Raw genomic sequence first — 24,035 nt, forward strand, 5'->3', positions numbered from 1 at the left:
AGGGAGCTAACATTTGTCCAGTTCTTTCTGTGTGCAACACGCTCATTTAATTCCAGTGACAATCTCATGTAATACAGAAGGAAATGGTTGCTCAGAGCAGTCAAGTAGCTTTGCCTCAGGTGCTTGGGTAGTGAGTGGTAGGGCTGAGATTTGGGTCCTGATCTATTTGCTGATGGGTCTGCTCTCTCACAGCAGGTCTAGGTGGCAGTCAGTGGTCTCTGGTATGTAAGTGTGGCACAACTACTGGCCATAGATCCAGTTCCACAACAGGGACCTCTTGGAGACTCAGCTTGTTCCCTCCTTCCTTTCCACCCACATAGAACACCACAAAATTCCCTCCCCACTTCCTGACCCCCATACACTGGCTTGGGTAGCTGGGTTCCCCTTGGACATGTATGCAGGCATGCATGCATGTGTGCACGTGTGTTTGTTTACCTTGAGTTTTACGTGTCAGTGCACACACACCCCTACGCAAAACCTCTATGCCTTTTAAGTCACGGTGGTTTTTCCCACCTTCAGAAATAGCTGCAGAGGAAAGTGGGAAGTAGTCAAATGTAAATAGGCTTGCTGTGTTCCTGCTCAGGAAAGGGGACCCTGCCTCCAACTGCTCCCCTCCCAAGCCCTAGCATCCTGGAAGCAGGATGAGATAGGCGAAGAACCCCTCTGGCCCACTGAGAGGCACCTGCCTGGATAGTGGCAGGAGACATAGTTCCAAGCTTTTTGCAGCTGCCTGGTAAGGAGTCATCACCCCAGGGGACAAGAACAGGCACACGGCCTGCAACTTTGGCAGTCAGTACATCCCAGACCCTCCAGAGGCCCAGGGCAGAGTCAGACCAGACAGACCTGGGAGCACAGATGTGAAGTGTAAACGGCACACAGCCCCCTGGACCTGGGTTGATTCTTGTATCTTGCTGCTCGCCAGCTATGTGACTTGAGCCAAGTTCTTTAACCTCTTCAGGACCTCAGTCTCTTAATCTGCAAACTGGAGGTATCTGCAAACTGGAGTGCTTCTCTCATATACCTCTTATGAGGGTCATGTGAAAAAAGACATTCAGAGTCTTTGAAGAGCCCTGAGCAATGGTGGGTGCTCAGTAAGTGTTTGTGCATTTCCTTGACACTTGTAGCTAAAAGCTTACCTGGAATCAGATTCCCACTCAGGAGTCAGAACAGGCTCAAGAAGGCAACACAGTCTGGCCCCTTTTTGTTTCCATCTTTGGTTCTAGGCCAAGGCTATACTTGCCTCCATGGCCCTGGGATCTAAGAGAGAAACTGGATAGGTTCCTCACACTCAGGATGGAGGAAACAGCAGTGGCTTGGATTCTTGATTGGAGGGGTGATGTCCAATCTCCTGGGGAAAGGAGCTCTGGAGTCACAGAGATTGATTCATACAATCAGCACACACTGGGCACCCATCCTGTACTACAGGCACAAGAGGCAAGACAGGTCTCCAGTTAGAGGTGTTTTCCCATGGTGTGGTGAGAACTGTGACAGTAGGAAGCGTGAGTACGTTAAGAGCATAAAGCCAGCCCCTTAGCCAGGTGGGGAGGTTTTGGAGAAGCTTTCTGCAGGTGGTGACTGAAGTTAAAGTTGAGCGTTGAAGAACAAGTAGGAGTTGTCTGGAAGACAATGAGGAGGAGACATCAGAAGGGTGGCATGTCACGGTAACCTCAGATTTGTGTGCAGCGGGTAAGCGGGGTGGTGACAAGAGAAGCCAGGTGATGGGGCCGGGTCACAGAAGGCCTTACCTGCACAGCTGAGGAGCTCAGACCCAGGCTTCTTAACTCCACTGCCTCCTCCTGGGCAACTCTGCCAGGCTGTTGGGAAAGGAGAAAACCTCCTGCCTCCAGGGTGAGGAAGTTGGCAAACACCAAAGCAGTATCCCCACCCGGAAGATCCTAGGCAGCAGAACACCCCAGCCTGCCTGGATGTGGATCAGGTTTGCGCTGCCTTTTACCTCTAGAGTCCTGGGGAGCCATCCCAGATTTTAGAAGCTGTTGTACTTATTTCCACCAGTCCTCACCCACCTCCCGCTTACACTGCCAGAGGAATTTCTGGAAACTTATCATTTTATCTTCCATTTACCCAGTGAGCCAAGGAGGCTGGGAGGAAAGAGGTAAGAAAGGTTAGAGAACCTACCTCACATCTCTCTGGGCTCAGAAGGACTCTGAAGATAACAATAATTTCAGCCCATCCACTCTCCTTCCCTCCCAGACACACACGTGCATGTGCACACACACACACACACACACACACACCTTCCTCTCCTTCACTGAAGACTCACAGTCACTGACTCTGTGAGCAGGTCATAGAAAAGGACACTAAAGCCTTAAGGACGGTCCTGGCCATGACCTCTGCAGCTCTTTTGGCTTGTTGAGTCAAAAAACATGGGAGGGGCCAGGCGCAGTGACTCACACCTGTAATCCCAGCACTTTGGGAGACTGAGGTGGGCAGATCACTTGAGGTCAGGAGTTCGAGACCAGCCTGGCCAACATGGAGAAACCCCGTCACTACTAAAAATACAAAAGTTAGCCAGGGGTGGTGGCACATGCCTGTAATCCCAGCTATTTGGGAGGCTGAGCCAGGAGAATCACTTGAATCCAGGAGGCGGAGGATGCAGTGAGCTGAGTGCGCCACTGCACTCCAGCCTGGGTGACAGAATGAGGCTCTGTTTTAAACAAACAAACAAACAAACAAACATGGGAGGAGGGGTAGATACTGCTTCTCTGCAACCTCCTTAACTCTGCATCCTCTTCTTCCAGGGCTGCCCCTGATGGGGCCTGGCAATGAGTGAGCAGGCCCAGCCCCAGTGGACAAGGAAGAGAAGCCATATCCAGGAGGGCAAGAAGTGACACCCGGTGTAGAATGACTGCCCTGGGAGGGTGGTTCCTTGGGCCCTGGCAGGGTTGCTGACCCTTACCCTGCAAAACACGAAGAGCAGGACTCTAGACTCTTCTCGTGAATGGTCCCCTGCCCTGCAGCTCCACCATGAGGCTCCTCGTGGCCCCTCTCTTGCTAGCTTGGGTGGCTGGTGCCACTGCCGCTGTGCCTGTGGTACCCTGGCGTGTGCCCTGCCCCCCTCAGTGTGCCTGCCAGATCCGGCCCTGGTATACGCCCCGCTCGTCCTACCGCGAGGCTACCACTGTGGACTGCAATGACCTATTCCTGACGGCGGTCCCCCCGGCGCTCCCCGCAGGCACACAGACTCTGCTCCTGCAGAGCAACAGCATTGTCCGTGTGGACCAGAGTGAGCTGGGCTACCTGGCCAATCTCACAGAGCTGGACCTCTCCCAGAACAGCTTTTCAGATGCCCGAGACTGTGATTTCCATGCCCTGCCCCAGCTGCTGAGCCTGCACCTAGAGGAGAACCAGCTGACCCGGCTGGAGGACCACAGCTTTGCAGGGCTGGCCAGCCTACAGGAACTCTATCTCAACCACAACCAGCTCTACCGCATTGCCCCCAGGGCCTTTTCCGGCCTCAGCAACTTGCTGAGGCTGCACCTCAACTCCAACCTGCTGAGGGCCATTGACAGCCGCTGGTTCGAAATGCTGCCCAACTTGGAGATACTCATGATTGGCGGCAACAAGGTAGACGCCATCCTGGACATGAACTTCCGGCCCCTGGCCAACCTGCGTAGCCTGGTGCTAGCAGGCATGAACCTGCGGGAGATCTCCGACTATGCCCTGGAGGGGCTGCAAAGCCTGGAGAGCCTCTCCTTCTATGACAACCAGCTGGCCCGGGTGCCCAGGCGGGCACTGGAACAGGTGCCCGGGCTCAAGTTCCTAGACCTCAACAAGAACCCGCTCCAGCGAGTAGGGCCGGGGGACTTTGCCAACATGCTGCACCTCAAGGAGCTTGGGCTGAACAACATGGAGGAGCTGGTCTCCATCGACAAGTTCGCCCTGGTGAACCTCCCCGAGCTGACCAAGCTGGACATCACCAATAACCCACGGCTGTCCTTCATCCACCCCCGCGCCTTCCACCACCTGCCCCAGATGGAAACCCTCATGCTCAACAACAACGCTCTCAGTGCCTTGCACCAGCAGACGGTGGAGTCCCTGCCCAACCTGCAGGAGGTAGGTCTCCACGGCAACCCCATCCGCTGTGACTGTGTCATCCGCTGGGCCAATGCCACGGGCACCCGTGTCCGCTTCATCGAGCCGCAATCCACCCTATGCGCGGAGCCTCCGGACCTCCAGCGCCGCCCAGTCCGTGAGGTGCCCTTCCGGGAGATGACAGACCACTGTTTGCCCCTCATCTCCCCCCGAAGCTTCCCCCCAAGCCTCCAAGTAGCCAGTGGAGAGAGCATGGTGCTGCATTGCCGGGCACTGGCCGAACCCGAACCCGAGATCTACTGGGTCACTCCAGCCGGGTTTCGACTGACACCTGCCCATGCAGGCAGGAGGTACCGGGTGTACCCCGAGGGGACCCTGGAGCTGCGGAGGGTGACAGCAGAAGAGGCAGGGCTGTACACCTGTGTGGCCCAGAACCTGGTGGGGGCTGACACTAAGACGGTTAGTGTGGTTGTGGGCCGTGCTCTCCTCCAGCCAGGCAGGGACGAAGGACGGGGGCTGGAGCTCCGGGTGCAGGAGACCCACCCCTATCACATCCTGCTATCTTGGGTCACCCCACCCAACACAGTGTCCACCAACCTCACCTGGTCCAGCGCCTCCTCCCTCCGGGGTCAGGGGGCCACAGCCCTGGCCCGCCTGCCTCGGGGAACCCACAGCTACAACATTACCCGCCTCCTTCAGGCCACGGAGTACTGGGCCTGCCTGCAAGTGGCCTTTGCTGATGCCCACACCCAGTTGGCTTGTGTGTGGGCCAGGACCAAAGAGGCCACTTCTTGCCACAGAGCCTTAGGGGACCATCCTGGGCTCATTGCCATCCTGGCTCTCGCTGTCCTCCTCCTGGCAGCTGGGCTAGCGGCCCACCTTGGCACAGGCCAACCCAGGAAGGGGGTGGGTGGGAGGCGGCCTCTCCCTCTAGCCTGGGCTTTCTGGGGCTGGAGTGCCCCTTCTGTCCGGGTTGTGTCTGCTCCCCTCGTCCTGCCCTGGAATCCAGGGAGGAAGCTGCCCAGCTCCTCAGAAGGGGAGACACTGTCACCACCATTGTCTCAAAATTCTTGAAGCTCAGCCTGTTCTCAGCAGTAGAGAAACCACTAGGACTACTTTTTACCAAAAGAGAAGCAGTCTGGGCCAGATGCCCTGCCAGAAAAGGGACACGGACCCACGTGCTTGAGGCCTGGCAGCTGGGCCAAGACAGATGGGGCTTTATGGCCCTGGGGGTGCTTCTGCCGCCTCCAAAAAGTTGCCCTTACCTCCTAGGGGCACCTCTGCTGCCATTCTGAGGAACATCTCCAAGGAACAGGAGGGACTCTGGCTAGAGCCTCCTGCCTCCCCATCTTCTCCCTGCCCAGAGGCTCCTGGGCCTGGCTTGGCTGTCCCCTGCCTGTGTCCCCGGGCTGCACCCCTTCCTCTTCTCTTTCTCTGTACAGTCTCAGTTGCTTGCTCTTGTGCCTCCTGGGCAAGGGCTAAAGGAGGCCTCTCCATCTCACCTCGGGGAGGCTGCCCTCAATGTGGGAGTGACCCCAGCCAGATCCGAAGGACATTTGGGAGAGGGATGCCCAGGAACGCCTCATCTCAGCAGCCCGGGCTCGGCATTCCGAAGCTGACTTTCTATAGGCAATTTTGTACCTTTGTGGAGAAATGTGTCACCTCCCCCAACCCGATTCACTCTTTTCTCCTGTTTTGTAAAAAATAAAAGTAAATAATAACAATAATATGGGGAAAGGAATGAAAGGAAAATGATCCTCTGAGTACTGAGTGCAGTTAAGGAGCTCTGCTCCGGAATCTCCTCGGAGTCAGCTGGGCATGGCGGCCAGCTGGGATATGAGAAGATGGACAAGAAAAGGGACAGGGTGAAAGAGGGGACAGTTTTTCCTTTTCAGTTTGAATTCTGGCCCCCAAGAGTCTCCGTGGCTGTGACAATGACCAGAGTGAGGAAGGGAGGGAGGCAGAGCGCAAGAGGCAAGGAGAGGGGTGGGAGAGAACCATGGAGACAAACCCTGAGATGGGGAGAGCGGAAATTTCCATCACCAAATGCTGTCACCCCTTCTCCTTCTCTGATAAGCAATTAACATGCCAGAGCATAGGAAGCACTTCCCAGCCTATTTCTAATTAAACAAACCCAAGAGGCAGAGTCATGCAGAGAATTGCAAATCATCAAGACAGCAAGAACTTTGGCTCGCTAGGGCAGGAGCAGGGCGTGGGGTGATAGAGGATTTAGGGAGAGGAGGGCTATGGGATAAGGAAATTACTGCATTTTGTCTGTCTGTTTCATTTCAGTATAATTTGCAATGAGCATGGTTTGCTTTTTTAGTTTTTTCGTTTTTAAACTGATTGAGTTATTAGGACTACATGTGAAGAGGAACATCTGTTGGGAAGCCATCAGAGCCAAGGGCAGAGGGGCCACTGTGGGGCCATCAGGGCCAAGGGCAGAGGGTCCACTGTGGGCCCATCAAGGGGCCGTGCCAGAGCCAGAGGCCACTGAGCCACCACTCTCCGTTTCTGAGATAGGCTGGGAAGGGAATGGGTTTCCTGAGACTGACAGAAAGCAATGCACATTTGGAGGGTCCCCCTGTGTTACCGAGTACATTTGGCAGACTTGTTGGAAGCAGATCCTAAGCCACCATCAAGACTGCAAATGTATACATGCGCGGAAGCCAGACCAGTGACAGAGCATGAGTCCCCATGGATCTGGAGTGCTCACCTAAGCGAGGGTAGCGTCCCTCTCTCAGGAAGCTCAAAGAGAGCAGGCTCTGCGAAGACCATCAGCAAACAGCCACAGTAGGAGCCTTCTTCCTTTTGGCTGAGGTCCTCACTCAAGGCTACATCAGTCACCTATGAGGCTTATTAAACACAGATAGCTGGTCCTGCCCCCAGAGTTTCCCATCTACTAGAGCTGGGTAACAACTGAGAACCTGGATGTCTAACAAGTTTTCAGGTGACACTGATGCTGCTAGACTGGGGACAACACTTTGAGAACCAACCACTGGGCGTAGGCCTGCAGTAGCTGGGATTTTTCACTTCTTCTGCTCCAGGCCTCAGCTTTTTCATAGACAGTGTTGTCGCTTATGTCTCCAGAAGAGAGTTGGGAAGGGGCTGGAGGATGATCCCTCCTCCCCACTCTTCTGACGGGTTGCTCAGCCCCCATTTCAATGACACACTGCCCTGAGGTCAGCAGCTCCTTTCATGAGTGCTTTTCTGCATGGCCATGTATATGTTATTTAGGGGAGGGGAAGGCAGAGATTCTACATCTACACACATGCTCCCCTTTCCCTGCAGCACCCTGGCAGACACCCCTAGCACCCCACAGGGTTCTCTGCTGATGAGCTTTGGGATCATCACAGCCATGTTCTAGGCAGCCCTGCCAATGGACTGGAGCTGGCCTGTGCAATGTAGCCTATTCTCTATCCTCCAGGATCCAGAAGCTCTGTAGGGAGGAGGTGGGACAGAGCCTGTGCTGATCATGGAAAACTGGAGTCAGAAATCAACGCCTCTTCTTTCCTCCCAGAAGATCCACAGTGCTGCCTTTCTTCTCTGGCCCATGAGACATGGAGAATCAAGGTGTTCCCTTAAATAAGCTCCTGAGTCCTGTAAGAGCCTGTGGAGCCTGTAACACCCTCCCATCACCACCTCCACTGCCACCCCAGAGCTTACCCAAGAGCCCCTGGTCAGTCAATAGCCACCAAAATAGGGACCACCTGCAGATCCAGAGGTCCCAAGGCTTTAGATCTCTCAGGCTCAAGAGACCTGTACATGTGCCTGCAGTTGGAAGGTAGAAAGAGGGAGTGTTCCCAGCCCCAGAGGACCATGCGCCTGCTCTGATCTCTCTGCTACCCCCGTTTCCACCAGACTCCTCGGTTATAGAATGATTGTAAGCTGTGAGACCCTGGAGAAAGGCCGAAATCATCCAAGCCAGATGATGCAGCTCTGGCTCCCAGATGCCATGTGCCTGTACTTGATGCACTGTGGCGTCTCAGCTGCTGTGGGCCTCACAGCTGCTCGAGCCCTTGAATGTGAATGCTTTCTTCTCAGAAGAAAATGTCAGTTACGGGGACTTAATCTGTGTCTCACCTGAATCCCCAGGTCCTGAACTGTTAGGCTACACCAGATAAGTTAGGTGAGGTGGGGAAAGGAAAGTAGCTCAGGGCATCTCTTCTGTAAACAGAGATGACACCGCAGGGACACTCCCCAGTTGGAGAGAGGGAGGACAAGGCACTCTGTGGGTTGCTGTGTCCTGGAATAGCCAGAAATGGAGCAGCTGAACCTGAGCAGCCTCTCCCCTGGTACAGAGCTGGACATGTGGCTCTGGTGTGTTTCGAGCAGGAGGAAGGACTGTGGGACCATCCCCTGCCCACCTCTGGCTCTAGGTGTCCATTAACACAGCCTAACAGGTAACATTTGAAGTCTTAGCTTCAACACTAGACCAGGCGTGTGGGCAAATAAATGTACTGGGTTTAAAACAAAACAGCTATTAAGCCTGGTGTCTTCTGTACATTTCAGATTGCTTTTTTTTTTTCTTTTAATCCTAAATAGGAAATAATACTTACAGCCAGGAGCAGTGGCTCATGCCTGTAATCCCAGCATTTTGGGAGGCCAAGGCGGGCGGATCACCTGAGGTCAGGAGTTTGAGACCAGCCTGGCGACATGGTGAAACCCCATCTCTACTAAAAATACAAAAATATTAACCATGCACGGTGGCAGGCACCTGTAATCCCAGCTACTCGGGAGGTTGAGCCAGGAAGATCACTGGAACCCGGGAGGCAGAGGTTGCAGTGAGCCAAGATTGCGCCACTGCACTCCAGCCTGGGCAACACAGCAAGACTGCATCTCAAAAAAGAAAGAAAGAAAATGATACTTCTGTTTAAATTTTAAGCTTACGGCCTATCGTTTATTTCTATTGAAATGATTTCAAAACCTAACCCAATTTGTTGAGTGTATTAGTTTTCCCTCCCTAGTGCACTGGCAAATTCAGTCCTGCCTTCTGTGTCCTCATGCACGGCTCAGATAGGTCACAGAGCAGAAATGGGCCCGGAGACAGTTCCGCAGCTCACCACTGTAGCCTTCCCGCCAGCCTGACATGGGTCCATTAATCAACATGTCTGATGTGGCCGCTCAGCTAGCTACAAACCACCCAAATACACTATCCTGCAGCCTGTATTTCTGCATCTCATCTGTAGGGTTGTCAGGATAGACTTTGTGAGAGGCTGAGCTGAAATGAGGATGCAATGAGTGTGTGGCATTCCTGGGAACCATCAGTCTAATCACCGTATCACAGAAGTAGAGAAGAACGACTGGTCTAGTGTAGGGGACCAGTTGGGACTCTCCTGATCTTAGCACCGAAAGTCCCATGTTTCGGGAACTCTCTCAGTCCTGGGGAAACTGGGATGGTTGGCCACCTTGTCTAGTGAACTCTAAGTCTACCCAAGCCATCTTCCTCCCTCCCTTCCAATCAACAAATACTTAATGAAGATGACCATGCGATAGGTGCTGTTCTATGAACTAAGAATACAAACAAAAGTCTCAGAGACTGGAGACCTTGCATTTTAGTAAGGCGAGAACATTAATGAACAGGAGAATTAAGTAAAAATATATAATATGTTGAATGGGGATAAGTACTAGGGAGAAAAAAAGTGTCAGGAAAGGTAAGTGGGGCCTTGATTGGGTGATCATAAAAGGCCTCATTGAGAAGGTTAACATTTCAGCAAAGACATGGGGGAGTGAACTAAGCAGTTGTCTGGAGGAAGAATGATCCAGGCAGAGAGAATGGCAAGAGTGAAGGCCAAGAGCAAGGAGGCTAGCATGGCCGGAGCAAGACAAGGTGGAGGAAAAGTACCCGAGAGACCTGCTGTCAGAGAAGCAGCAGGTGGCGGTGTTGGGCCCTGTAGACCACTGGAAGGACTGGCTTTTCCTTTCAGTAAGAGGGGGAGCCCATGGAGAGTTCTGAGCAGACAAGGTGTGATTTGACTTAAAGGGATCCCTCTGGTTGCTAGACTGAGAACAGAACATGGGAGTCTGGGGTGCACAAGGGCAGAAGTGAAGAGGCCAGATAAGAGGCTACCAGGACTGTCACCTCAGTTAAATAATTTCCTCTAGAACTTTGCCAGGATGGACGCTAAATGCACCTTTGTACTTTCTAAGTCTATCCTTTCCCCTGTTTTTGAAAATTGAAGCCACATTTGCCCTTTTGCAGGCTTCTGACTCCTCTCCGTTTCCCCAGGATTTTTCAAAGTACTTATCCTAAGTAGTTCATGTAGATCAAGCCTCCACCACCACATTTGTAAGCTCTATCAGTGCCCTGCAGTGAGAATGACACTCACTTAAGGTGGTGAGGAATGATCTTGATTGGCCTTCAACTCCATCTTAATTGTGTTTGTTGTTAAAGCACGTCATTCCAAGGGAGACAGCAGTGACACACGCAAGTCATTATCCTGCTCTTCCATCAGTATCAACAACACTTTGACAGGTCCAGGCATGACGTCCACCTTCCTGCTTGATGATTTTACCCAAAGAATTCTTATGTGTTCTTCACAGCTTTCACAAGTGTCAGAGCAACCTGTCCTTTAACCCATCCAGTATATTCTTACCCATTTGCACTATTCTTTTGCAGTTACCCTTTGTTTAAGAACATCTCCAATATTTTGTAGAATGGCAATAATGCTAATATTGATGAAGCACTTACTACATGCAAGCCACTGTAGTAGGAATTTCACAGGTGCCATTTCATTTCATTCACAGCTAACTTATCAAGTGAGTACAATTATCCCCATTTTACAGATTTAGATATTAGAGCTCAGAAAAGTTAAATGATTCATCCATCCAAGGTTGCACAGCTAGTAGGTGGCAGAGCCAGAATTCAAATGCTGTCTGATCCCAAAGGCCCTGTTTTCACCACTCTACCCTACTGCATTCAAATTTACATGCTTTCGGCCGGGCACAGTGGCTCACATCTGTAATCCCAGCACTTTTGGACGCTGAGGCAGGCAGATCACCTGAGGTCAGGAGTTCGAGACCAGCCTGGCCAACAAGACAAAACCTCGTCTCTACTAAAATACAAAAATTAGCTGGGCTTGGTGGCAGGCGCCTGTAATCCCAGCTACATGGGAGACTGAGGTAGGAGAATCGCTTGAACCTAGGAGGCAGAGGTTGCAGTGAGCTGAGATTGAGCCCCTACACTCCAGCCTGGTGACAGAGCAAGACTCTGTCTCAAAACTTAAAAAAAAAAAAAGTATGTACTTTCAAAGTATGTGAGAAGTTTTGGAGAGCAGAAGGACTTCTAAGATCTGTATGCACTGGAGAGCTCCCTGTGCAGCCACTTTTATTTTTACAGGCTGCCCTCTTTTTTTTTTTTTTTTTTTTTTAACTCAGGATAATTTGAGACTTTATTGTCAGGACTTCAGTTTTAAAACCTCTTGAACTATATTCTCTTGAGAACCATAGCTGATGATTCCGTTCTCTGAAGTTTTGAAGCATGCTTTGTAGAAGTCTGACTCTGTATTCTCACCTTTTCATTCCCTGCATCCTATCAACTCTAAAATTCTGTAGTGGCTTCCTCTGGAGGCTCTGATCACTCCCCTCAACAATGAGTTCTCTTTTGTTGGTCTGAATTAAGTCCAGAACAGCTTTTGCCCATGGGCTTCCTTTGCTTTTGAGCTTAGATGTCAGCTGGGCAAGTCAGGAACTCATCAGAGGCTTAACGCTGAGCTCAGCCCTGCACCAAGCAAGTGCCTAGATGGCAGGAGTCGCCCCTCACTGCTTCCTAATCTACATGCCTGTTATATAGCATTGATGAGAAAACGTGGTCTCCATGGTCTCCCCCTAGCCAAGTGGCCCGTGTTATTCTCATACACAATGCCCTCCCAAGCCATTCTCCTTTATCCTCATCCAAAGGCTGTTTCTGCCTCTTCTTGACCTTCCATGGCCCTGTTACAGACATGAATCAGTACCCCCACCCTCCACCTCCACCATATACTCCAAACCTTTGTGTTTCTCTCGGTTCCTTTATCTACAGCCCCCAGCCAAAGAACCCTCCACCTGGTTGTAGAAATTCCAGTCACCATAGTTTCCTTCTCCCACCTTCAGTGACACTGCACACTTAAAGAGACCTGGTTTGTGTTGCTTCTGGATGTCTCAGAGCTCTGAAAGAGCCATTGTTTGAAAATGGCAATTTTCTTCGTGACAGAACACTAGTAGGTTGGGAAAACGCTAAGGAGCTATTCCTTAAATTTTAGTTGCCACCCTTATGAATCAAAAGGGCCAGGCTGCCAGCCTGCAAGGGAGGAAGAAAGACCCAGACTCAACCTATGTGAAAAGGATCATGTGTGGTCTATTCTGGAGGACGGCTAAGCTCATTAATATTGACCTTCTCACTTGCTCTTAGTAATAGCTCAATAAGTTAGGCCCAACAGATATTATCATCCCCATTTTATAGATAAAGAGACTGAGACTTGAAATATTTAAATAACATACCAAGGTCACACAACTAATAAGGTTAGAGCTGGAATTTGAACCCAGGTCCTCTCACTCCGAATTCTCACGCCCTGTTCAGTTACCGCGCTACCTTCTACATAAAGAACAAGGATGTGGATGGCGTGTACTCCTCTCAGGGGTGTGTAACACTCAACAGAAATAATCAGGGGCTAACTACAGAGGATAAAGAAGAGATGGTATCGTTTACACCAATGGGGATTATAGGAGCTGTGTGTGTGGCAGGCAGAAGCAAGAGCCCACAGGGTGGTCCCAGGATGCATGGGAGTGGCTCTGAGCTAGGCAGAGGAGCCACGGCTGAGTGTGTGCTTCACCATTCCAGAGCTCTAAGACCATTGATCGGTAAAATCCAAGCTCTCTCAGCTGAAGCCAGCCTCAAGGAGACATCTGGTTTAGGCCCCTACCTTCTAATGGCTCAAATACCATTATCTCCATTCATTTTACAGTGAGTGATGGAGGAGGAACTAGAACCCAGGTCTCCTGACTCAGGAAAGGGCTGAATTAAGGATCACTGGAAGACAGGTGGCCGTTTTTCTCAGGGCCCTCCACTAGAGTCAGTGGGTCAAAGATGGACTTCCATGAATTGCTGACCAATTTTTCTGTGTATATGTAGATGTAAAATTTCAGAGAGAGGGCACTTTAGATTTAATAAGATTTGGAAACAGGTCCAAAACCCAGAAAGGTCAAGAACTACTGCATTAAAGGGTGCAAGAATCATACAGCTGCAGGATTTGAGACTACAGCTGGGAGTTGCCAAGGGAAACAGAACCACCCACAACAATTTGAGGGTCTGCCAGGGAGGTTTAGATTGATGAACATTCACCATCTCTACACCTAAATGGGACCCAGATTTATGTATATAGACATTTCCTTTAAAATAAGGAAAATGAAGTGAATTCCCAGTGTTTTCATTTGCAAAACACAGGCTCCTATGTCGGCTCTTAACCTTCAAGCTTTCAGCCCATCAAAACCTCCAAGCTTTTTGGAATTTCACTGCAATCCCCCACATCATCCATGGGTCTCTGACTCCTGAGAATCACGTTAGAGCTCACTCAGCCAGTCAACAACACCTGTCCCATCACTATGTGCCCAGTGAGGGCAGTGGATTCAGCCTAGTGCCCTGAGAAACCTAGTCTAAAGCTCTTCTCTTCTTTAATCTTGGGTAGATTAGAATCACCCATCCTGTTCCGTTTCTCCTTTATGCCCCTACCCCAATTCCTCAACCTCGCTGACCCCACCATGCACACATGCAAATACATGGGCTGTGTTCACACGTGCACTTACATGTGCTCGCACAAACACACACAACTTTGTAGATGTCATGTGCAGCTCTGCTCCAGTCCCCCATTCTACACACACCATCTGCCAGAAGCTATTTTCAGCACCTAATACAACTGTTTTAGAGTGAATCCTGGGGTGGTCTACCCTTTGCTTCCCCAGGGCAAGAGCAACTGAGCTCCAGATGGAGCTAAATTTTGCTACCAAGTGAAGAGGAGGAGAAAGAGTCAACCAAGGGCTATCAAGAGACCCTAGTGACCTCCCCACAAGCAGTATGGTGTGTCTCAGCTTTGTACTTACTGTCCCTTACTGTAACACCCTTGGGCTAGTAACCAAACCTCCCCACCTCACCCATAGGTGGCTACTACCTTACTCAAAGGTTCTCAAACCTGAGCACACATCAGAAGCACCTGGAGGGTAGCAAAAACACAGATTGCTGGGCCTCATCTCAGAGTTTCCAATTCCCTAAGTCTGGAGTGGGGCTTGGAAATTTGCATTTCTAACACAAGTTCCCAAGCGATTGCTGTTTCAGCGACTACACCAAGAGCTAGTGACCTAACTCATGAACTTGTTGTGAAGATTAAATGAGAAAACTTGTAAAGCACCTGGCACATAGTAAGGTAGTGGGTCTCAACCTTGGCTGTGCATTAGAATCACCTGGGGAGCTTTAAAAAATCCAGATGCTCAGCACTGCAGACCAATCAAATCCAGGTCTCTAGGGGTGAGATACATACATTACCACTTTTTGAAAAGCTCCCAGGTGACTTACATATGCAGCCAAGGTTGAGAGTCACTGAATTAAGTGCTCAATAAATTTACAATGCCCTTTATAAACTACCCAGCCACCCCCGTCCTGAGAGCCTCCCTCTCCTCCTCCTTCCCCAGGGTCCCATCTCTCACTCTGGCTCCCATGGGAAGACCTGAGTGAAGCCTAACCTTGGCTTTGGCTTCTAGAGTGGATGCTGAGGACCACGTGGAAAATGAGCTCTGGTTCATTCACTCGGTGGCTCATCCACTCAGGCGCTCCTTCACTCAGTCATCATTAACCCAGCTGCCATTACGGCACCCACAAAGTGCTTGGGGATGCAGGGATGAGTCAAATTCAGTGCTGTCCTCAGGAGTTGGTAACAAAGAACAAAAGATGTAGAGTAATAGACTCTCATATTCCGAAGGGTCCTGAGCCCCACCTCCCACCCACCACAGCAGTTGTCTTCACAACCTCCCCATCATCTCTTGCCAGCATCCATACTTTAAGTGACAGAAAGCACATCACTTCACAAGGCAGCCCATCCAGCTTAACAATGCTACTTGTTAGAAAGTTCTTCCTTAGACAACTGAAACCCACTGCCCTGTTACCCCCACTCATTAGCTCTAAACTCTGGAAGCTCCTCATCCCAGGCTTGGCCTCCCACATGACTAGACTGCAGATATCCAAATTCCTTCTGTGGTAAGGAGAAAATACAGCCTAAAAATCAAGGGTGCATTAATCCCATCAAAGTACAGAAGTTCTCTCTATGAAAATTAACTGCCACACGTGGTAGCTCATGCCTGTAATCCCAGCACTCTGGGACACCAAGATGGATGGATCACCTGAGGTCAGAAGTTCAAGACTAGCTGGTCAACATGGTGAAACCCTGTCTCTACTAAAAATACAAAAATTAGCCAGGCATGGTGGTGGGCCCCTGTAATCCCAGCTACTCAGGCAGCTGAGGCAGGAGAATCATGTGAACCTAGGAGGTGGAGGTTGCAATGAGCCAAGATCGCGCCATTGCACTCCAGCCTGGGCAATAAGAGTGAAACCCTGTCTCAAAGAAAGAAAGAAAGAAAGAGAGAGAGAGAGAGAGAGAGAGAGAGAGAGAGAGGGAGGGAGGGAGGGAGGGAGGAAGGAGGGAGGGAAAGGCAGAGGAAAAGAAAATTTACTTTACTTTCTGGCTCTCACAGCTTGTGCTGGGAAGCTAAAGTCAACATAACACAAAAATATTCACTAATGAACCAAGCACAATTTACCCTTTACCCCTCACTAATAGATTCTTTTGGTGTAACTCCAGCCTCAGCCTGACCCAATCTATTGTGTCAAAGGTCTTTATTGGTCTCTGCTAGTCATGGGTGGCTACCACCACAAACAAATACACGAGCCAATTGCAAAGTGAAATTGCATATCCTGCCTCCCAAAATGCAGATTTTAATGAGGTTGATGAAATCAATGTTAGAGAAATTTTTACATCATCCACAAAGCCATTGAAACGATAAGGAGCTAGGGGGGACCAACTAAACTGAAGAAGAGAAGACCAACGAGGATTATGATAACATAGTTACCTCCAAGTCAATGATCTGGGTATCAAAAATTGAGAGGCCTTTGGAAAATGAAGCATCTCAATATTTTTGCAAAACAAGGACCCTCTTTAAGATCCTGCTGCATTGGCTGGGTGCGGTGGCACACACCTGTAATCCCAGCACTTTCGGAGGCCGAGGCAGGCAGATCACAGGGTCAGGAGTTCGAGACCAGCCTGGCCAATATGGTGAAACCCCGTCTCTACTAAAAACACAAAAATTAGCCAGGCGTGGTGGTGGGCACCTGTAGTCTCAGCTACTCAGGAGGCTGAGGCAGGAGAATCACTTGAACCCAGGAGGCAGAGGTTGCAGTGAGCTGAGATTGCACCACTGCACTCCAGCCTGGGCGAGAGAGTGAAACTCTGTCTTAACACATGCACACGTATGTTTATTGCAGCACTTATTGCAGCACTATTCACAATCAGCAAAGACTTGGAATCAACCCAAATGTCCATCTGTGACAGACTGGATTAAGAAAATGTGGCACATATACCAATTGGAATACTATGCAGCCATAAAAAAAGGATGAGTTTGCGATCCTTTTGTAGGGACATGGATGCAGCTGGAAACCATCATTCTTAGCAAACTGTCACAAGAAAGGAAAACCAAACAACCGCATGTTCTAACTCATAGGTGGGACTGAACAATGAGATCACTTGGACTCGGGAAGGGAACATCCACCACTTGGGGCCTAATCATGGGGAGGGGGGAGGGGGGAGGGATTGCATGGGGAGTTTATTACATGGTATAAATGATGAATTGATGGGTGCCTGACAGTTGATGGTGCAGCACACCAACATGGCACAAATATACATATGTAACAACCCTGCACGTTATGCACATGTACCCTAGAATCTTAAAGTATAATAAAAAAAAAAAAAAACATAAAAAAAAAAAGAAACTCTGTCTTAAAAAAAAAAGGTCTTGCTGCAAAAAATCAAGGAAGCAATGAAGAGTGTTTCCCTCCAGGAATCTAACACTTGGTTAAGGAGTCCAGTATTACCAGTGAAAGAATTTCTATACTATGTCAAGTACAAGTCAGCGATGATCAAGAGTTAGATTAAGGGGAACGCAGATTAACAGTTCAGAAGGGGAGGTCCAAGAAGACTAGAATGATTGGCGAAGGCTTTGCCAAGGAGGAGGGAATGGGCTTGTTTTTGAAGAAGGATGTAGATCCACCATCACCACTGCCACCTTCCTGTCAGCCTCCTATATGGATACCCACCATACTCCAGTCAAGAGAGGCCCAAAAATCTACATCTAACATGCCAGGCATATTGAGGAATTAAACTGTGATGTATATGGTCAAGATCTCAGGAACGCAGACGTGCAATGGACCAGGTCACATGGCAGAGGAGGCCAAGGGCTAGAGGCACCCCTGGAGGTAGAGAAGGAGGGCACATCTGAGAAACCACTCGAGCCCCCGGGTGCCCTATGTCCAGCCCATCTGGGTGTGTGGCCAGCAGGCCTGTGCTGAGGGTCCCCCATAGGTCCGGCTGCTTCAGCCAGCAGGTGGATGGAGAAGTGCAAAGTCACATTTCGTTCAGTGAAAAGGAAATCGGCAGCAATTAGCAACCTTTCCCTCCATGCTAACGTTCCCCTGTATGGGCAGGGAGGCTTCCCAGCTTCCATCCCTTACATCCTCTGCCTCCAGTGGGACCCCAGAGAGGCAAAACAGGTCGCAGGAATAGGAAGGCAGACCTTCATGGGTGTGGGACCCAAAGGAACATTGCGTTTCCCACCTCTCAGCCTCCCCACTATTTTTATACAGAAGAAATAGGCTAAGGTGAATGCCAAGGGGAAAGTAAGTTATAAATACATGCAGAGAGGAGAGAAGAAGTGGGGTATGTGTGTGGAGGAGGTGCAGTTAGGGAAAACGGCAGCTGTGATTATTGGCCATTTTGGTTCCAGTTAAGCACCCAGGGCCTTCTTCTCCAGCTGCCTCTCTGGGTCCCCATCCATTCCCAGGCAGGGGAAAGAGTGCCTGGGAATCAATGCTACTCAAATGAGGGGAGTCTGAGTCAGGGTTGACCTCTCACTTCCTATAGCCCCCAGGAAAGGAGAGCTGTCCATACCCCATCCCCACCCTTACCCTCACTTTGCTTTTTTTTGGTTTATTTATTTATTTTTTTTAAAAGAAAGGGCAGTTTCTATGTTTTGTTTTTGTGTATGTGTGTGGCTTGTGTGTGTGTGTTTTAGTTTTTTGTTGTTGTTGTTATTTGTTGTTGTTTGAAACAGAGTCTCACTCTCTTGCCCAGGCTCACTTCAACCTCTGCCTCCCGGGTTCAAGCGATTCTCCTGCCTCAGCCTCCCAAGTAGCTGGGACAACAGGCACACAACCACCATGCCTGGCTAATTTTTGTATTTTAGTAGAGATGTGGTTTCGCTATGTTGGCCAGGCTAGCCTCGAAATCCTGACCTCAAGTAATCTACCCACCTCAGTCTCCCAAAGTGCTGGGATTATAGGTGTGAGCCACCACGCCCAGCCTTGTTTGTGTTTTTTGAGACAGGGTCTCACACTGTCACCCGGGTTGGGGTGCAGTGGCACGACCATAGCTTACTATAGCCTTGACCTTCTGAGCTCAAGCAATCCTCCCACCCCAGCCTCCTGAGTAGCTGGGACCACAGGCAAGCACCACCGTGCTTGGCTAATTTGTGTATTTTTTGTACAGATGGGTTTTCACCATGTCACCTGGGCTGCTCTCAAACTTCTAGGCTCAAGCGATCCCTTGGCCTCCCAAAGTGCTGGGATTGCAGACGTGAGCCATTGCGCCCAGCCCTGCTTTGCTTTTTTTAAAAAATGTAAATCATCTAATTTCTTTCTTTTTTTATTTTAATGGTGGTAAAAGCACAAAACAAAATTTATCATCTTAACCATTTATAAGTGTTCAATAGTACTAAGTATGTTCATATTATTGTAAACCAATAGCCTGAATTATTCATTTTACAAAACTGAATTCTGTATCCATTAAGCCACCACTCCCCATCTCCCCAAGCCCCAGCCTCTGACAACCGCTGTTCTACTTTCTGTCTCTATGAATCTGACTGCTTTAGATACTTCATGTAAGTGGAATCATACAGTATTTGTCTTTTATTTCACTTAGCATATTGTCCTCAAGGTTCACCTATGTTGTAGAACATGTCAGACTTTCCTTCCTTTTTAAGGCTGAGTAATATTCCCTGGTGTGTACGTACCACATTTGGTTTATCCATTCATCTGCCGATGGGTGTCTGAGTTGCTTCCACCACTTGCCTACTGTGAATAAGTTTCCTATCAACATGGATATGCAAATATCTCTCTTCAAGACTCTGTTTTCCATTTGTTTGGATAGATGCCCAGAAGCAGGATTATTGGATCATATGGTAATTCTATTTTTTATTGTTTGCCACGGTAGCTGCATCATCTTACATTCCCACCAGCAGTGCACAAGGGTTCCATTTCTCCACGCTGCTTTGCGTTTGAGTCTTTGAGAACTAGGGGCTGCCCCAGCACCTCTGGCCTTGAAAAGAGAACCCAAGACCTCATTTGGCCCACAATCTCAGCCCTTTTCTGCCTTCTCTTCAGAACCCCCTATTTTCATTTCTGGAGAAATCTCATGGCCATTATCCAGTCCCTGAGGAGTCATGACCTCCAGCAACCCTGAGAGGAACAAAGAAAACCAGGGCTTCCAAGGCAACGAGTAAAACAAATATCCAAGAGCAGCGGTCTCAGACAGCAGCTCCCACAGCAGTGAGACAGATTTGGGATGAGGAAGCAGTGGGTCATCACCTCCTCCTGAGTTGGCTGCATGGGCCACAGCAAGGGCAAGGAGATGAAAGGAGAGGCTGGACTTGGGGGAACAGGTGTGGAAGTGCAGGAACAGGTATGGAGGTGCAATGCCGCTGCCACCTCTCCCCCATCCACCATGACATCCTCCAACCCAGCCTCTCTGCTTTGTGGTGGAGAGTTAGCAGCCAATAGTCTCATTCTAAAATCCAAATCTGGTGCTACCATGTCCTGGCTTTAAACATTTCTGAGGCTCCTTACTGTCTTCAGACTAAAGTCCAAATGCCTTGCACAATTACAGCCCTGCATGACCTGGCCTCAGTATTTCATGCTGGCTCTCTCTGTCACTCTGAGATCCAGCCACATTAAATGTGTTTCAGTTGCTAGAACAAACCACACTCGCTGTCTCCTTTGGGCCTTCATACACAGTGTTCTCTTAGCTTGGAGTATTCTCCACACCACCCTCTTTCCTGTCCTTTTCATCTGGTTAGTTCTACTCATCCTTTAGGTTTCAGCCTAGATGGCACTTCCTCCAGGAAGCCTTCCATGATGTCCTCCAATTCTGAGTCAGGACCCCCTCTCAGTACAGCCATAGGACTTATTATATTGGGGATGTAGTCTGCTGACTTGGCTGTGTCCTTAGAATACTCGGTTCCATGAGGAGAGCAGAGTCTTGTCCACTTTTTTCCCTAGCACCCAGAACACGGCCTGGTTCAGTGTAGGTGTCTATTAAAAGCTTTTTGAAGAGTGTGTGAATGAGTGAATACATGAAGGACTGAACTACGAGGATGATAAGAGCTGGGAGTGGTGGATGGGCATCAGACTCCCACCTCCCCTCCCACCCACACGACCACAGAGGGCTCTAACCTGCCACCATGTCAAGTTAAAAGTTAGCCAGACCTTTCGATTTCTTTCTTGACTTTTGGTGCCTCCCAAAAATTATGGATAATGAGGGTAGGCAAAAAAAGGGGTGGAGACCACACAAATGAAAAACAAACCCTTGAGTTTCTTTGGAAAGCTACTCCAAAGATCGGGGTCATTGGGCATATTTAAATTTATCTGGCTTTCCCCTGCCACACGGCACTTGGTAATGAAGAATTCATGGTTTCTTCAAGCTCCTCCCTGACTTTCCAGCTTCTGACCAAAGATCATGTTCTGCCCCTCCAGCCCTCACGACCTCCCACCCCCCACCCACACCTCCTCTTCCTCTTGCTAGGAGATGGCTGTGATCTATGGATGCCTCCCTGGGAGCCGGCCTGGCCCCGAGGCCCAACGAGCCAGGTGTGACAGTGATGTATGGGTCTGGGCTGGACTCTAATTGGCCATTCCCTGTGGAGCATGGAGACTTAGCAAGACAAAAATCTCCCCTATAGCATCCTGAATCTTTTCCTGTGGCTGATAAATAGCAAGTCCCTGAACTGGGAACATACAGAAGGGAAGAGCAATGATTCAGGGGAGAGGAGGGGAGGAAAGGCTCCATCCAGAAGTGCTCGTGCTCACCCCAGGGCACCAGAGCTTCACGTTCTAGGGACACAAAGGATTAGAAAATTTTACGTAAGTACTATTGTCATGTCATTTTAACTAAAGACAGCATGCAGATGCCCAAGGAACTTCCACATCTATTAGCCCTTTCACTCCCATGCCGTCCCGGAGAGGATGGGAGGGGTGGGGAGGGGTCTCTGTACAACTAGAGCTACTATTATAGGTTGTTATTATTATTGCCCCTGTTAGTACATTGTTTATTACACACTATCTTCAATCCTCCCAACAATCCCAGGAGGTAGGGAGTTGTTTGTGTCATCTAAAGCAGTATACAAAGTTAAGTTTTTAACCAGAAGAGTAAGTATAATTCTGAATTCATGATTCACGAACAATTCATGATCTTGTTTTATTTTGCTTTGTGTTTGTTTGCTTGTTTTTTAATGGACTTTATTTTTTAGAGCAGTTTTAGGCTCAGGGCAAAATGGAACAGATGGTACAGAGAGTTCCCACACAGCCCTGCCCTCGTGCTCACAGCCTCCCCCGTGCCCCACCAGAGTGATCCATTTGTTACAGTCAATGACCTACATGGGCACATCGTTGTCACTCGAAGTCTACAGTTCACATTAGGGCTGCTCTTGATGTTATACATTCTGTGGGTTTGGATAAATGTATAATGACATGTATCCACCATTAATTATAGTATCCTACAGAGTACTTTCACTGCCCAAAACATCTTCTGTGCTGCGGTCAAGGGTTTTAACCTCACATTTAGACAAAGAAACAGAGGTCCAGAAAGTTTATGTGACTTACCCAATGCCAGGTCCAGGATTCAAACCAGAGTCTCATAATCCCGAGCCCAAGCCCTTCTCCCCTCTAGCACCAACCTCTCCCGTGGCAAGTGTGTGAAATGTGGACCCTCGTTACCCAGCTAGCCAGGGACAGTGTTGGAATGGAAGCCCAAGATGCTTTCCATAGTCCCAGATAGCTGCTGGATCCCTCCTTGCCCTGGTGGCCAACCTCAGGCATTACCCCTGACCCGGGGATAGACTGGGATCATTGGATCAGAGATCCCAGAACATAAAACAGACCTTTCAGTTTAGAGAGAAAACCTTGCCGCCCAGTGTCCTTTTGGGCTAAAGCCAGGCTGAGAAATTCAAGTCCATCCTTCTCTTGACTCCCAGGCCCTGCAGTCCCACCATGGCAGAGCACAGCAAGTCCTTTCTATGCCATTGAGAAGGGCGCGAGATGGTTACAAATTTCATAGGAATCATGTATGTCAAGGTTCTCTAATGCCAAAGGGCCTAGACTAGAAGTGGCCAGGCGGCCTGGCCAGGGCCAGAGTCTAGCCAGATTTGTTTAGCATCAAAGGTACTTCTAGCCCACTCCCCACCCTCGAAAAAAATGCAGGTGTGCACATATGCATGCTCTTAATTACTCCTGACCTGGCACCAGCCTCATCGTCGTGTCCTTGTCTAAGGGACCCTGTCTCCCACAATAGTCGTTAAAACTGACAACTCTGGATGCAAGCCGTGGCGACAAAAGGTAAACTCCCAGCCCGCCATCCGCTGGCAAACTGGCATGTCAGTGCCAACACTCTCATCACCACCACTGTAATCATCCTCGTCCCTACGGCCCCCACATTTGGAAGGCCATTCACAGAGCCTTTCTCCGTCCACACCACAATCCCATGAGGTGAGCAGAGCAGTATTTGTCTCCGCAGTTGGCAGATGGGAAACACGAGGCTCAGAGATGTTAGGTGATCCACCCACGGTCACACAGCTGAGACTGGAATCTCAGCCTCTTTCTACTATCACACGTAAAATTGCTTTGCTGTTGACAAAGCAGCAAGCATTTCTCCAGTTACAGGCAAAACACCAGGCTGCAGAGCTATGATGCTTCGGGAGCGCAAAGCCTGTGATAAGAAAGCACACAGAACTTCCCTTCCCTCCTCCAGGCGGGGAGGCCCAGCGGGAGTTTCCGAAGGTCTCTGAGGACTGCCGCTCTTCAGACTCCCTCTCGCAATGGCCACTCTGGGTCCCTCAGAAGAGAGGGACTTGACAGAGCAAGGTGGCGGGTGAGGAAGAGCAAAGCCCCACCCATACTTCCTCTGCGCCGCCTGTCCCCTCCCCCCCGAGTACACTGTGGCTCCCCTTCCCTTCCCTATTTTGGGACTTAGGAAAGTCAGATAAAGTATCCAAGACCTCTCGCCCTCATTCTTCCTATCTGTCAGGAGCCATGTTAAATCTTAATTAGAGGAAATCCGAGGCCATTTCCATGGGAGGAGAGCAGTAACCCCCAGCGCACTCGCACAGGCTTGGGGGGACAAGCCCAGGCAGCGCGGAGGCCTAGGGCTCAGGCGAGTCCTCACAGGCGTGCTGCAAGCTGCCAGAGCCGGCCTTTTGAACCTGCTGGGCGTCCAGGTAGGTGCAGCCTCCTTATCTATCTCTTTGCACTGCGGCTCAGAAGAATGGCGGAAGATCCGGGAGCCATCTCATGAGCAGAGTTCAGTTCAGTCTGCAAGATGGTTTTCCCGGAGAAATGAAATTCAGTCACACCCAAAGTGAAAACAGAAAGTCCCAGATAGGTGAGGCTAAGACAGTTGCTCCACAGCTGTTCTAGGAACTGACCC

The 24,035-nt window shown here is 49.8% G+C and overlaps 1 protein-coding gene and 1 long non-coding RNA gene across 6 annotated transcripts in view; one reads left to right on the forward strand and one right to left on the reverse strand.

The window, feature by feature from the left end:
* LRRN2 (leucine rich repeat neuronal 2) overlaps positions 1-5,806 on the forward strand; it is a 68,707-nt gene extending 62,901 nt beyond the window's left edge. For 2 of the 3 annotated variants that reach the window (XM_017881019.1, XM_017881018.1), the window contains one exon: positions 2,760-5,806. In XM_017881019.1, the coding sequence (XP_017736508.1) occupies positions 2,986-5,127 (2,142 nt within the window). In that variant the 5' untranslated portion in view covers positions 2,760-2,985 and the 3' untranslated portion in view covers positions 5,128-5,806. The remainder of the gene's footprint in view (positions 1-2,759) is intronic. The other variant, XM_017881017.1, reaches the window with a different exon arrangement.
* The window catches only part of LOC108535186 (uncharacterized), a 33,195-nt gene continuing 9,184 nt past the window's right edge, over positions 25-24,035 (reverse strand). Inside the window, exons 2-3 of one of the 3 annotated variants that reach the window (XR_001887158.1) lie at positions 1,746-1,814; positions 25-1,616 (exon numbers count right to left, since the gene is read on the reverse strand). This is a non-coding gene — a long non-coding RNA (uncharacterized LOC108535186). Of the gene's footprint in view, positions 1,617-1,745; positions 2,428-24,035 lie in introns of those variants that run through there. The other 2 variants (XR_001887157.1, XR_001887156.1) reach the window with 2 other exon arrangements.

This window comes from Rhinopithecus bieti, unplaced genomic scaffold, assembly GCF_001698545.2.
Source record: "Rhinopithecus bieti isolate Rb0 unplaced genomic scaffold, ASM169854v2 scaffold_12049, whole genome shotgun sequence".
NCBI lineage: Eukaryota > Metazoa > Chordata > Mammalia > Primates > Cercopithecidae > Rhinopithecus > Rhinopithecus bieti.